We start from the raw sequence: 13,977 nt of genomic DNA, 5'->3' as shown, positions 1-13,977 counted from the left end.
GAATTCTGAAAACAGTGTCCCGTTTCAAAGCTCATAAAAAACCTGAGTATCTGCTACAATGGCATTTAAAAAGGAAATAAAAACCATGCTTTTCTTGGATGCTTGGTCCTTGTATTTGTTTGGTCTGAGTAGGCATCCACTTAAACATTTGTTGTGTCCTATCCTTATAGGACCTAACACTCTTCTTGATGCTTAGTAAAGACAATTTACTGCAATTTAGGAGGTACCATGGTAATTCTTCCCAGGTTAGCCCCATGAATCCTGGTGTTTCAGCAGAGGCATCGCAAACAATTTTTGTCCCATAAGAGGACAAAAAAAAAGCCCATTATCTAATTTTGCTCATTTGATTATAAAACTGAAACATGATCAAAAAACTGAGATACTTAAAAGGTGCATCTTAACCTGAAAATATCAACCTTAAATTTACAGTACTTTAGAAAATGTAAAAGCTAGCAGCAATAAAACACTCCTTGAAAGACATTTCTGACTTTATCCTGCCTATGTCGAGAATTTGAAAGTTCTGAAGTTTGTAAAGTTTTCTAGGATTCTGTTAAAACACTGATTTAGACACAACAGAACTTGTGTATTGAAACCCATTTAAGCTTCTTAAACTTGGTCTTGTTCGGATGGTGCTTTGTTAGGGGAACCTGATGCTAGTGTAGTGCTATGGTAGATTTCTGCCTACATCCACTGACAGCTGCTACAATCATGTTATTTTATTCTCATGTCATTTTTGCAAGTTGCTCTGAACAACGGCATCTGCTAAATGCTGTAAATGTAAATGTGTTGCATCACATCATGCAATTTCCAATGTACCCTGCAAATACTTGAACGCAACTAAAATCAGTTGCATCACTGAAAGGCAGGCAGTTTTGGTCTTTCAACACTATACTATGTCATGCATTCACTCTAGTTTGTGACATGATTTGGGTGGAAAGCTATGGCTCAGTGTGCTCTTATTATTTAACTTGTTGATGCTGCCAGCGGACGTGTCAATGCTGGTATGTACCTGAGGCCCAACATCCGCATCTGAGAGACCACTTGGTAGAAATAGATCTACACAGAGACTGCTACTACGTGGGCCGCCCAATAGAGGGTGGGTTGCGTTCAGAGTCTTGGCCCTCCCAAGGTTTTGTGACATAAGACTACTGCGTTTTTCCAATAAAACCAAGCTAACTACTGCAATGAAAGTTCTAATATGAAGACAGAGACGGAGCATGCTTATTGCTGCTGTTTGTACCTGTTCTGGAACTAAAATAACTGGAAGAAAACCCCCAAGACAAACATAAAAAGTACTGTACCATTAGGAGTAAATCAAGATGTGCCCCACAAAATCAGCACATTTTTATGTGTAAATTTAATGTGATGTGTTTTATAGGTATTTAGTCAAACCTGTGACTTCATTTCATAAAGGTCAGCCTCTTCATTCAGCTCAATGGCCTCATCCCATTTCTTGATCGCCTCCCAGTGTCTGAGAGAAACACACAAACAATTTACATAACGCCAAACATTTACAAGAAAGACACAAAAAAAGACATTAAAAAAATGTATAATATAGCCTAGTATACACTACCATCTTCTGGTGAAATATAAAATGCTGCTAAGCTCACGTTCTGCAAGTTCTGAAATCTTGTACTTTTTCCGGGCACATTATTTCTGTGACTTTGATGAGGCACTGCTTTATCAAATCACCGTCTAAGAATGGTTTGCCGTGCTGGGCAATAAGTTTAGTGGCTTCATTGTTGTGGCGTTTTCCTGTATTGTTAGTACATAAAAAAAACTTGTTGAGCTTGCAAGCTGCCATTTGCTAGACTTTGTGTTCGTTCGGGACTGGTGCATGATGTGTAGAACTGATGTTTGGTCTCATAATGCTGACGAACATAAATCTTTTTCATTGCTTAATTTTGTTTAGTGGGGATGCACCATTTCCATGACTGGCTCTTTTTAGTGTTGAAACTGAGAAGTGCAACAGAGTTGAGCTCAAGCTTCTTGTGCGAGCCATATTCAACAGTATTTTCAGAATTTGCTGCGGGCCAATGAAAACTGGACATTGGGACGCAGTTGGCCCGCGGGCCGTAGTTTAAACATCCCTGACCTAAAAGATATAATTGTCTAATTCACATTTAATAGTCACATAGGCAAAAATAACATTGCATCAGCAGATTTTAAATGCCATAGAGCCTTTTGGTCAAGATGTGGCACTGTAACAGAATGCCACCTTTACAACAATGTTTGTAAAAATCTCCACTCTTGCTAGGCCCTTGTCAACTGTAATAGCTTTTACTGTAAAATCAATTTATGTAATGGCAACAACTATGCAACAGAGCTCCTGAGTACAGACAAGAGTGGCTTATCCTTTGTTACATCACCAATCAGAGTTTCAAATTGCCTAGATGCACTATGAGGATAAGAACCATGTGCTGGAAGCTTCATGAAAAAGGTTTCCATGGCTGAGTAGTTGCACAGTTGCACAAATATTCTAACTGCAAGAATATACAGAATACACACAAGTGTTCTAGCAAGAATCAGAAATCTAGATTTAGTGCCAAAACTCCAGACGCACATAATTTCCTCATTGCGATTAACTTATGTTTCTGAAAACCAAATTACACTGAGTCCTCGATGACAACAAGCATATTTCTGAGACCAAGTTTTCAGTAATACACAAATATTGACCCAAGAGCATATTAGTGTGAGCAACCTGTTTCTACATTTGGCACAAAACATATGCATATGAACTCTTCAAATGTGAAAATGAAAAAAAGCATTTGGTTGAGATTTTTTTTTTACCTTTTTTTTATATAAGGTAACTTGGAGTATGTTTCTAATTTATGTGCAGTGGAGAAAAGACTTTGAAAGTCTGGCTGTATTGCCTACTAAAAGCACAATTTTAGTCTTATAATAACTGCAATTTGTTCCTGCTATACAAATTTACATGTATATGATCACATCAGATTCTGGTGACTCAGCCACAAGTCTTTTTCTGCATGCTGTGGGTGTAATAATACATAAGTGAAATTGTGAAAAAAGGCAGACCTGTCCCCCCCCCCCTTTTTTTTATCGTTTAAACTTAATTTTTACAAACTACAAACTTTTAACAGGGTACTGGCGAATAGCTAAGTCAGATCTGTCAGCATAACAGCTCTTTTTCACTCCAAAGCTGAGCTATGATTTGTGCCCAGAGCACAACACTGCTTACAGCTAAAATCAGTCATTACTTTTGCAAATAAGCTTCACATTTGAGCTGACTGGAAAGTTCCCATTAGAGGTGATTCATACAGACACATTTAGCATGCTATTAGGCGGTGCTAAAAACTCTAAACCAAGGCTGTTGAACAGCATGAATTTTGCTTCACATCAGTGTCACATTGGTTTCATTAAAGAACAACTTTGTCATTTGCAGGAGTGACCATTTGGTCTCCAAATACCCTGCTGGAGACCCATGGTATCCTCAAATTAATTAAATAGATTGGCCATTTTTAACAAAGCTCATACATCCCACATACACTCACTGACCACTTTATTAGGTAGACCTGTCCAACTGCTCATTAACGGAATGAATGTGCCAATCACATGGCATCAATCAGAAAATCAATAGGCATGTAGACATGGTCAAGACCATCTACTGCAGATCATTATGCACAACCATCTCTAGGGTTTACAGAGAATGGTCCAAAAAAGAGAAAATATCCAGTGAGCGACAGTTCTGTGGTCGCAGATGCCTTGTTGATGCCAGAGGTCATGGCCAGACTGGTTCAAGCCGATACAATGGCAACAGTAACTCAAAAAAACACAAAACACGTCGAACCTTGAGGCAGATGGGCTACAGCAGCAGAAGACCACACCAGGTACCACTCCCGTAAGCTAAGAACAGGAAACTGAGGCTGCAATTCATACATGCTTCCCTAAATTAGAGAATAGAAAAACGTTGCCTGGTCTGGTGAGTCTCAATTACTGCTGCGACATTCGCATATTAGGGTCAGAAATTGTCATCAACAACATGAAAGCATGGATGCATCCTGCCTTGTATCAAAATGGTTCAGGCTGGTGGTGTGGGGGATATTTTCCTGGCACATTTTGGGCTCATTAGTACCAATTGAGCATCATGTCAACGCCACAAACTATCTGAGTATTGTTATTGACCATGTCCATGAAAACAGTGTATCCATCTTCTTTGATGGCTACTTCCAGCAGGATAACGTGCCATGTTATAAACGAGAATCATCTCAGACTTGAACATGGTTTCTTGAACATGACAAAGAAGTTCACTGTACTCGAATGGCCTCCACAGTCACCCAATCTCAATCCAATAGAGCACCTTTGGGATGTGGTGGAACGGGAGATTCACATCATGGATGTGCAGCTGACAAATCTCGAAGGATTAAGGAAGTTATGAAGGCATGGTTTACATGTTACCAGTGGTTTAGTACTTCTGTAAAGTAAAAGGTTTGTGAGAAAGCTAAACTCACCTCTGCCAGATGTGTGTTACTGAAGGAATCTACCATTTCACTTCACTCCCACACCTTCCATTTCTCCAAATCCCCTCCAATCCAAAGACATGCACACAAAGGCTACCCTTGCATTAGCCAAATAACTATATGGCAGGGACTACCGTCTCCATTTAATGAGGTTTCCTGATGTTTAATACACCCCAGCCATGTTGAACCTTTAGTTGCTGTGAAAGTACACAGCAGTATCGTGTATTTCATCCTTCAATTATTTGATATAAATGATGGACTAAAAGCCATGCATGTGTGAATCCCAGAAAGAATAGGTTTGAATAAATGTTTTCCATTTCTTCTAGTTGTTTTTTGCCAATTAGATCCAAAAGGCCAGGGTTTAATGGTTAGAAAGTCACATCTGCAGTTTTGATGAGCATAGGAAGCCACTTACACTCTCTAGAAAACAGACACAACGTGACTCAATCTTGAGATAATAAATATAATAATTTATTTTAAAAGTGAAAAGTTGTATGAAATTGTTTTTATTGATGGTGGTCTGACAGTGCTGGGCAGTATACCGGTTTGCACCGAAAACCGGTGTTTATTTTTGTTATCATACGAATTTTTCATATTCCGTGTCCGGAAAGCAGCATGATCGTTAATTGTTTCTCAAGGGACGCTTTTTATTGCTGCGCTGCTAAGCACACATGCAACAGAGCACAAATCTAGCTTGCTGAAAACAAGGGATATTTTGAACCACAAATTCTACCAAACACTGAAGTAAAAGATGATGCCCCAAAGGAACTTTTGCCAAAGAAAGGAGCCGTGTCTGTTGTCAGGAAGTACATAGGGTTTTAAAGGTCAGACTTGGACCAAACAGTCACTTACTGCAAATGCTGTCGAGCAAAAGTTGTCGCAGCTGGTGGTAACAAGAGCAATCTGCTGCACCACCCATAAAGCTCGCTTAAACTTGACGCATCGCGACTGGCATGAGGGTCCGCGTGGCAAAAATGATGCAATCGCGTTGGCTCCGCTATCGGAGTGTCACGCTATATGTCACGTTCCGCTCTGCAGCAATATGTTTTGAGCAAAGTTATGTTTGCAGGGTTCATACACCTTTACAAGGTGGAATTCAAACACCTGAATGACACTTTCAAGGTCCATTTTCAATATTTTCCAGCACCTTCAGCTTAATTAAGTTACATATTTATACAAATACACATATGGTCGAAATGATTAGAAATAATTTACTTTTTATCACATTAAAAGAGATGGTACAGTTTCCCCAGTATTCGACCACTGTTATTATTTATTTGTTTAATTTTTATGTTATTTTTTAAAGGTAAGATATTTGGGACTTTTCAGTACAATACAACCATTGAAAAATAGCCCTGTCTACTTTGTCTAAATACCTCTTACCGTATTTTCCGGACTATAAGTGGCACCGGAGTATAAGTATAAGGAGTATTATTTAATAAAATCCATGTTAAGGTAACACGAACAGTTATTCAGATAACAATAACAAACTATAACAAAGAACATGCTAACATGTTTATCAAACAATTTTTATTAAAGTTTATCTTACTCCAAATCATAAAATCCATTGAACTCTACCCTCAGTGTCACTTATAAACAACTCCGCCAACTCCGGAGGTGGACGAAGCACTGCAACTGCACTGTTGACATGCCTCTCCGGGCTGCACGTTGTTCAAGCACCCATGTGCAAACTCGTTCCTCTAGCTGTGGCCACCTAGCTTTTTTAGTTTTCTTCATTGCAGTAAGAATAACCTCTGCTTTTCGCCAGTCCCTCAAGTCTCTCGCTCACTCCGAACTTTCTTTCTGTTTTTCGGCTGCATATTTCACTACTTGCAGCTTGTAATCTGCAGAATATGATTTTCTTTTCGATGGCATTTTTTCAGCCCTTCTCGGGTGTAATTGTTTTTTTTTATGTTGAAACATTTTTTTTATTTCTTTTTTTTCCCAGTGGTACAGAAGTAGCAGGTACACAAGCCTAGAGCGCCCTCTTGCAGTTTGAAAATAACGAACATGTGAAATTACCATGGCCGTTTCTCAATATGTCTACCGGATTTTCCGGGCTATAAGTCGCTCCAGAGTATAAGTTGCACCACCGGCCAAACTATGAAAAAAAAGTGTGACAAACTGGTGTGCAATTCATATTACATGTAGCTGGTTCACATAAGTTGTATAAACCTACAGTTTTGATATCTGAAATTTTTTTTTTATAAAAAGGTTTTGCATTTTTACTGCAACTGTCATGCTATATGATTAATTCACTACTTTAGTAGAGTATTTCCATACTAGCATGCTATAATGGACCTTGTAACGCCAACATACTACCATTAGATTCAATTCTTCGGAGCCTCTGAGAACTTTTTACTTCTCTTACCTCCCTTCCCACTGCCTGGTGGCAAGATACATGCTGTAAGAGAACACTTGTAAGTGTATCCAAGAAGTGGCCAGTGAAATGCAAGGTATGTGTTTTTTTTAAAACAGCAGGTAGGCCTACTGCATGTACACCTGCATAAGGAGCATCTAGGCCAGGTATCACCAAATGGCGGACCGCGGTCCGGATCCGGACCCGAACGCCGTCCTGTCCGGACCCAATCACATTCCTGATTAACTGGATACGGACCCAAATGCCAAAAAAATTTTAACGGGAGACTATATTTTAAAACGGAGAATTTATTTTTAGACGAGTGTTACGGTCACCACCCATTTGAGTGTTACGTTCAACCCCCCCCGCTCAACAACTTTCGTTCGCCACCCCCCCCCGCTCAACAACTTTCGTTCGCCACCGCGAACCCGGACCTAAGGTCTGAGCTATCTGCCAAAAATGGACCGCGGAAAGATTTAATTGATTACCCCTGATCTAGGCCTACTGTACAGTCCCTGACATAAGTTCTGTCGATTATCCATGTTGTGGAAACAAAAGCTTATAACCTGACATTAAATTAATCGATTGGTTTTAGAAATGACTCATATGAAAGCTGAAACCCTCCCAAATGAGATGTCATTTACGAAAATAAATTTGCTTTACTGCAGAAATATTGATCATTTAATGAACACAGAAAGGTCAGATTTTGACAAGACAAAAAGACAAAAAAAGCTCGTGGAAGTCACACAAAATATTAAATATGGCTCTAATAGCACCACACCGTCATTCACCAGTGTTATGAAGCATATATTTGTATATGAAGTGAATTATTTGTTTGATTTTCACCTTACTTTCTGTGGGCGACAAAACTTTTGTCTTGCCAAAATCTGACCTTCTAAGCGACATAACTTATGTCAGATACTGTACACAAATGCATAAGTACAGGCATGTACATGCATATACACCCTTCTACACAACTATACGAATGCACACACACCTGCCATTTTCAGCCAGTTGAACTCCTTCTTCCTTCATCCTCTTGCTCTTGGCTATGCAATCCTCCAAAAGCACTTCTCGCTTGCGCTTTATTGCATGCAGCCAATCCATTCCCTCAAGCTCACGATTATCCTCCGCCTTTTCTGCATCTGCTTCAAACTGCTGCACTGCTGCCTTAGAAACCCTCTCTCCGACTTTCCTCTTCCAGCCAAATGAGGCCATACTGTAAGATGACAATAGTAACAATATACAAGATGATATACTGTATATGGCTGCACAGCTGATGAAGGAACTGTGTTCGAAATGTACTGTTTCTATGGAAACCATTTACTTTACACACACATTCTATGCTTCTGGATTATTGTAAATGTCCTTTAAAATGTCTGTTGTGAAAAGTGATCTATACATAAAATTGAACTGAAGTGAATTCTTAGGTCTAAGGGCACCCAATAAAGTGTTTATTTGTATCTAAAAATACTAAGCCTGTATAACACGATTAAAAAAAGATGTAACAAAAGCTTAATATCATTTTAAAATATTTGCTCTGTACATAACGGTCTGTAGTGCTTAAGTGCGCATAGGCGTCATTTCAACTTTTGGGAAATACAGTTCGCACCAGTGTGCACTAGAGGAGGAAAAACAGGACGAGTTTTGTAGCTATGTTGTATGACTGATTCAATAAGGCATGACTCTTGATACAGATGGCTAGCAAAATAGCAAAACACTTTTGGTCCACGAGCTAGCTAAGTTCCTTGTTTTTGCCGATTCAAAACATGCATGTAATAAGTTAGATAACTTAGGTAGTGGTAGCTAACTTAGTCGGCAAGCTAGTTAGCTAGCTAACCAAGTTCAACTGCGCCATAATTTAACTAAAACATTTAACTAGCCATTTTACAGACCTCAAGAAGTGGATAATTACATTGGAGATATAGTTAGTTACCAATCATGCACTTTCGGTATTTTTTCATAGTAGTTATCTAGCTATCTACCATACAATTATACGTTGATGCTTTTAGAGTTTTCCTTATGGTGGGCCCTTGTCATCGTAGACTGTATATACTCACACCCTGCGCTAGCTAGCTAAGGTTACATGATTGGCGCAGTTTAACACAAGTAAGGACATACAAAATCACAGTATCCAACAGACATATGATTTCTAAAATTGAGTGGATTATTTTTGATTTGGCATGCTATCCACCTGCATATAGTCATTTACTCACGTTAAACCGAAGCAAATAAGGTCCAAAACTAGCACCGGAAGTACTAGCATATAGACAAACCCTCTTAAAGGCACAGAACCAAAGGCAAATCCATGGTAAATTAAAGTTAGTACCTTTACTTTGTGTGTAAAAAGTAAGTACCTTTAGCCATCAGAGCCCTCGTAAAAAAATTGTGTGAAATAACTGTTAAAGAGGGAACAATAATAACTAAGTTCCCCCTTTCCTGAAATAATATTAAATATTATATTTTGGTGTCATGACTATCAGCAAACCTCAAGAATAACAGGGTCATTCATTCTATTCAGTGCCTTTTCAGCTTATTAAATTTGAATAAAAAATGCTAAACTTTCCATGAATTTATCATTTTATCTGCAGGACGACTTGTTAAACTATAAGAAATATATGTTGATCCAGCTCAGGATATTATGCTCTAATAATTTTGACCAAATTCTTTGCATGTGACATAAGACAAATGTCCCCTCTGTTACAGCACATTCTCAGTTTTTTAAATATTTACATTTTCTAAAAGTTAAATGTCCTTCATTTTATCCTGCAAATATATTTAAGGAAGTATTAATAAACAAGCATGATATAAAAACATGTTGTATTTTAAGGCACAGTGTAATTTCAGTATATTTCATTTAGAATAAAAGAGAGTTTTAATGGAATTTGGTTCCATTCAGGGGCGGACTGGCATACATTGCTACCGGGGATTTCCCCAGTGGGCCGATGGGTTAGTGGGCCGCCGGTGGTCTAACTCAGACCGTGGAGGAGCCACTGCCCCATTGCGGCCCCGGCCCGTAGTCACGCTGCTGTTTAACGATGTTATTACCTCCCCCGCTCCAGTCACACTAACCTGCTCAGCGCGGCCGCGGACTGATCCTGTAAACACATGAACGAGTTGGACTGGGCCAGCTGATGCGGGCTGACGGTATGCAGCGGAGATCAGAAAAAAACCCAACTTGTCCCAGAAACTCCGGGCCGGACTACAAAAACATACAGCAGTTTAAATTGTAGATAACATGTTATTTAAAATGTACTGCTGTCGCCTCTGCAACGTCTAAGGCACCATCTACAAATTACATTAACACGATTAACACGGACGCAAGTGGCGGTCTTAAAGGTTCCAGAGCACTGCGCACTGCCGTTTTTTTAAGCTATTGAAATTCTTAGATTAAAACTAACCACCACAAATAGGTAAGAGGAAGAAATACCCACGTTAGAGTTGTAGGTTGTTGTTTAGGATGCACTTTGCGTAAAACAACTTGTTTGGTGGTCTTATGATGGACTATTTAAAAGCCACTATGTGGCTTTGTAATCATATTATTGCTGGAATTAATATTGTCCATATGACAATAAATGCCGTCATATACACTACATGCCATGCATAGATTCACATACAGTATACACACACACACACACATACACAGTATATATACTAGTGGTGGGCCGTTAACGGCGTTAACGGCGTTCGTTAATTTGATACTCTTATCGGGCGATATAAAAATTATCGCCGTTAATCTATTCTTAAAGTTGGGTTGGGAACTGGGTCAAAATGGGTAAGTAGGCCGTAAGGTGAACCCCGTTTTCGTTCTGATCCGCTCCGCGATCTCTGAACTACACGCCCGTTAGCTGATAAAAATGATGACGTTATATTGCACTTACCAAAAAACGTCACAGAATCCTGTACTTTGTTTGAACCGAGACGTTTTCTGAAGAACTATTTTACTCACGCTGAATGACGATTTTGACGTCACATGACAACACGTGACCGCGCTAAACCAATCACGTAACCGATTTACGACAACAAACTGGAAAAAATGACAACCTGCCTAGTGCTGTCAAATATAACCTACAGAAAGAAATCTCCCAAAATATAATTTTATAGTGGGCATAAAATAATTATTATCAACAATATTGTTGATTAATATTATTTACGCACTATTTAGTATTTATTTGGCCCTCAGAAATACATGAATGAGCATTATCATAATCCTCATTCATGTATTTCTGAATTGGGCCAAATTAATACTAAATAGTGCTTTATTTACAGCACAAATCACAATTATGCAAGTGACCTTTCATGTTGTCAGTTGATCAATTAATGTAAATAATTCCAATAATTATTGATAGCCATCCATGTGTTTGTAACAGGGGCTAAATGAATTCCAAGCAGTGCTTTATTTATAGAACAAACAACTATTGTGCAAGTGGATGATAAGGTTACCTTTTCATGTTGTCATTTTTATAAATAAATGGAAATAATTGTAATTATCAATAATTATCAATGAGGACCCTTCAGGTATTCATTTATTCACTAACACATAAAAAACTATCAAAACAATGAGGGCATATACATCAACTGGCATAAACTTATATACGTATATACATAATCATAATAAAAGGAATGACAATGACACAAATAGAATAGAGGTAAAATCTCTCTCTCTCTCTCTCTCTCTCTCTCCCTCACACACACACACATTTTATACTTTATTTGATTCCATATACAGTAAATAACATCATCAGGAAACAAAATATTGCTAAAAAACATCCAGCATGGTATACAGTTCATTTCTCAAGTGCGATTTCAAGGATAAAGAAAACAGCGTCTTTTCCAAATATGCAGACTCCCGATAATTGCTGAGATTGAGCAACATCTCACCACCTGTTTGACTTTTGTTCTGCTAACTCCCCCAAGTCTAAGACCACGTACTGCAAGTTTATGTACATGACCAAGACTTCCCAACACCAGGACTATCAGTTGGCATTTAAAACCTAAGCCTTCAATAGTATTCACTAATGTTTGGTACTTTAAAATTTTTGACGTATAAGACTCCTCCATATACAGATCAAATGCACATGATATTTCGTATATTATAACCCGCTTCTGACTCTGAGAAATGCAAATGATATCTGGTGTATTAGCAACTCCTTGAAAGATTTCAGATGTTACATTAAACCACTCAGGTCTAACTGTAGAGTGTTTATAAATGGAATCATTCTTTGCGTATGGAAGTTGAGCTGATATCAAGTCGACTAGTCTATCATGACGTGCAATGTACAGACCTTTAAAAGAGCTACAGCCATTCAGAATGTGGGCCACAGACTCCAACTGCTGGGTGGAGCCATGAAGCAAACAGAAAGGTGAATGGACAGATGGATACCAGAGTGAGAGGTTATATTTAGTTGGTAGAATCTGTAAGCGCGCTTTCACGCCAAATATCAAAACCTCCTCACTGATTTCAGCATTTCTGAATATTGAGTGTGATACTGAATGATCAGCAGATGCCAGCTGAGCCAGCTTCCCCTGAAGCTTCAGACTGGACCAGTATTGTTGTTCTCTACACGTTGAACTTCCAGCAGTATTTTTCTTGATGTTTTACTCTGCAGCTGGTGGGATGTTTCGTTAACATTAACACAAGCCTCAACAATCACTGACGTATCTTTCACTATTATTTCTGAAACTTTTACAGATTCCTGCTCTAGTGTTGTCCATTTTAATTCTGTATTTGTTCTCCTACATAAGTCATTTAGATCTGGCCAGTCGGATGAAACACCAAATCCCTGAGCTTGCACATCTAGTTTCCCATTACCTTTTCTTCTAAATCCTAAGAAATTATCTTCACCAGGCAAGGCTAGTGGGATTTTACGTCGTCTAAATTCTAGGAATAGCGAGGCTCTTGCCATTTCCCGCACCAATTTATCATCATTATTCAACATATTAATAAGATGAGCTTGTCGGGTTGCATTGTATAACCAAGAGCAGTTAGGAACACCCAAGCCTCCATGTTTTCGGCTTTGGAATATAAAGCACCTGGTTGACCGTGTGTTTAGATTAAGCCACTTTCTTACAACCTGCACAATCTTGTTGTCCATTTCTTGGAGAACATGTTGTGGTAAATGAACATTAGCAAATAGATGTTGAATTTTTGCCACTACAATTTCTCTTATTGCTTCTAGCTTCATCACAATTGGGAGTGGACACGTATCAATCATCTCTAGTCTAGAATTGAACTGGGTTCTCATTTCTTCCACCTGCTGACTCCACTCTCCTGCTATGTTAAATGTGACCCAGATAGCTGTAGGTCTCATGTCTACTATACAGGATTAGGGGAGAGCACATGAGATGGTGCATACATGCATAGCCACTTAATCCAGTGATTAATGGCAAGGATAAAATTCACAGCGCTCCAGGGACATCCAGTTTTAATTCCTATTCCCAAATGTATAGGTTTGGTAATAACTTTATCACAAATAACCTGTAGGAAGGACCCAGTATATCCATCTTTCACTATTTCCACAAACACTTTAGAAAGATGTATTTCTTCTAGAGTATTAAGCATAATGTCATGTGACAGTGTTCCAAATGCATCTCTAAAATCCAGAAAGACTGTATACAACTTTGAGGATTCATGTTTAAAGTCATCGATGGCAGTCTTTAAGCAAAAGACATGTTCATTCATTCCTTGGCGCTCAATATAGGCTTTTTGTTTACTTGACAATATTCCTGTATCAGTAAGCCAGGGAAGTATTCGACACAGCAGACATTTCAAGAGAAATATCCCTCCATGTAGAAGGATCTTCTGGTATAGTCTTTTTTTGGAATCCTATGCACTAGTGCACCTTTCCATGATGTAGGCACTTTTCCATTGTACATACAGGTGTTAAAAATTTGTGTCAGAGCTAGGATGGTCTTTTGTCTTGTATCTTTCAAATTTTCGTATGCAACTCCATCAGCACCACTGGCTTTATTATTCGGTAACCTCATAATCACATTTTCTATCTCATTAGGTGTAAATAGTGAGGTTGATGGTAGATAGTCTGGCTCATTTACCTTTAATTCATCACTCCAGGGGGGCAGTTCATTTACTGGAGATGATTTAGGACTACATTTTTCCACATAATAATTATATACTTGTTC

At 38.6% G+C, this 13,977-nt stretch overlaps 1 protein-coding gene across 5 annotated transcripts in view; it reads right to left on the bottom strand.

Annotated features, from left to right (window-relative positions):
• Positions 1–10,737, bottom strand: part of ttc33 (tetratricopeptide repeat domain 33) — a 28,420-nt gene extending 17,683 nt beyond the window's left edge. The window contains exons 1-3 of one of the 5 annotated variants that reach the window (XM_076988276.1): positions 10,719–10,737; positions 7,835–8,056; positions 1,393–1,471 (exon numbers count right to left, since the gene is read on the bottom strand). In XM_076988276.1, coding sequence (XP_076844391.1) covers positions 1,393–1,471; positions 7,835–8,055 — 300 coding nt within the window. In that variant the 5' untranslated portion in view covers position 8,056; positions 10,719–10,737. Of the gene's footprint in view, positions 1–1,392; positions 1,472–7,834; positions 8,057–8,752; positions 8,995–9,031; positions 9,154–9,909; positions 10,047–10,718 lie in introns of those variants that run through there. The other 4 variants (XM_076988273.1, XM_076988272.1, XM_076988274.1 and 1 more) reach the window with 4 other exon arrangements.
• Positions 10,738–13,977: the final 3,240 nt, after the last annotated feature.

This window comes from Brachyhypopomus gauderio, unplaced genomic scaffold (assembly GCF_052324685.1).
Source record: "Brachyhypopomus gauderio isolate BG-103 unplaced genomic scaffold, BGAUD_0.2 sc61, whole genome shotgun sequence".
NCBI lineage: Eukaryota > Metazoa > Chordata > Actinopteri > Gymnotiformes > Hypopomidae > Brachyhypopomus > Brachyhypopomus gauderio.
The sequence above is the reverse complement of the archived record's forward strand: the minus strand, read 5'-3'. Positions and strand labels throughout refer to the sequence as shown.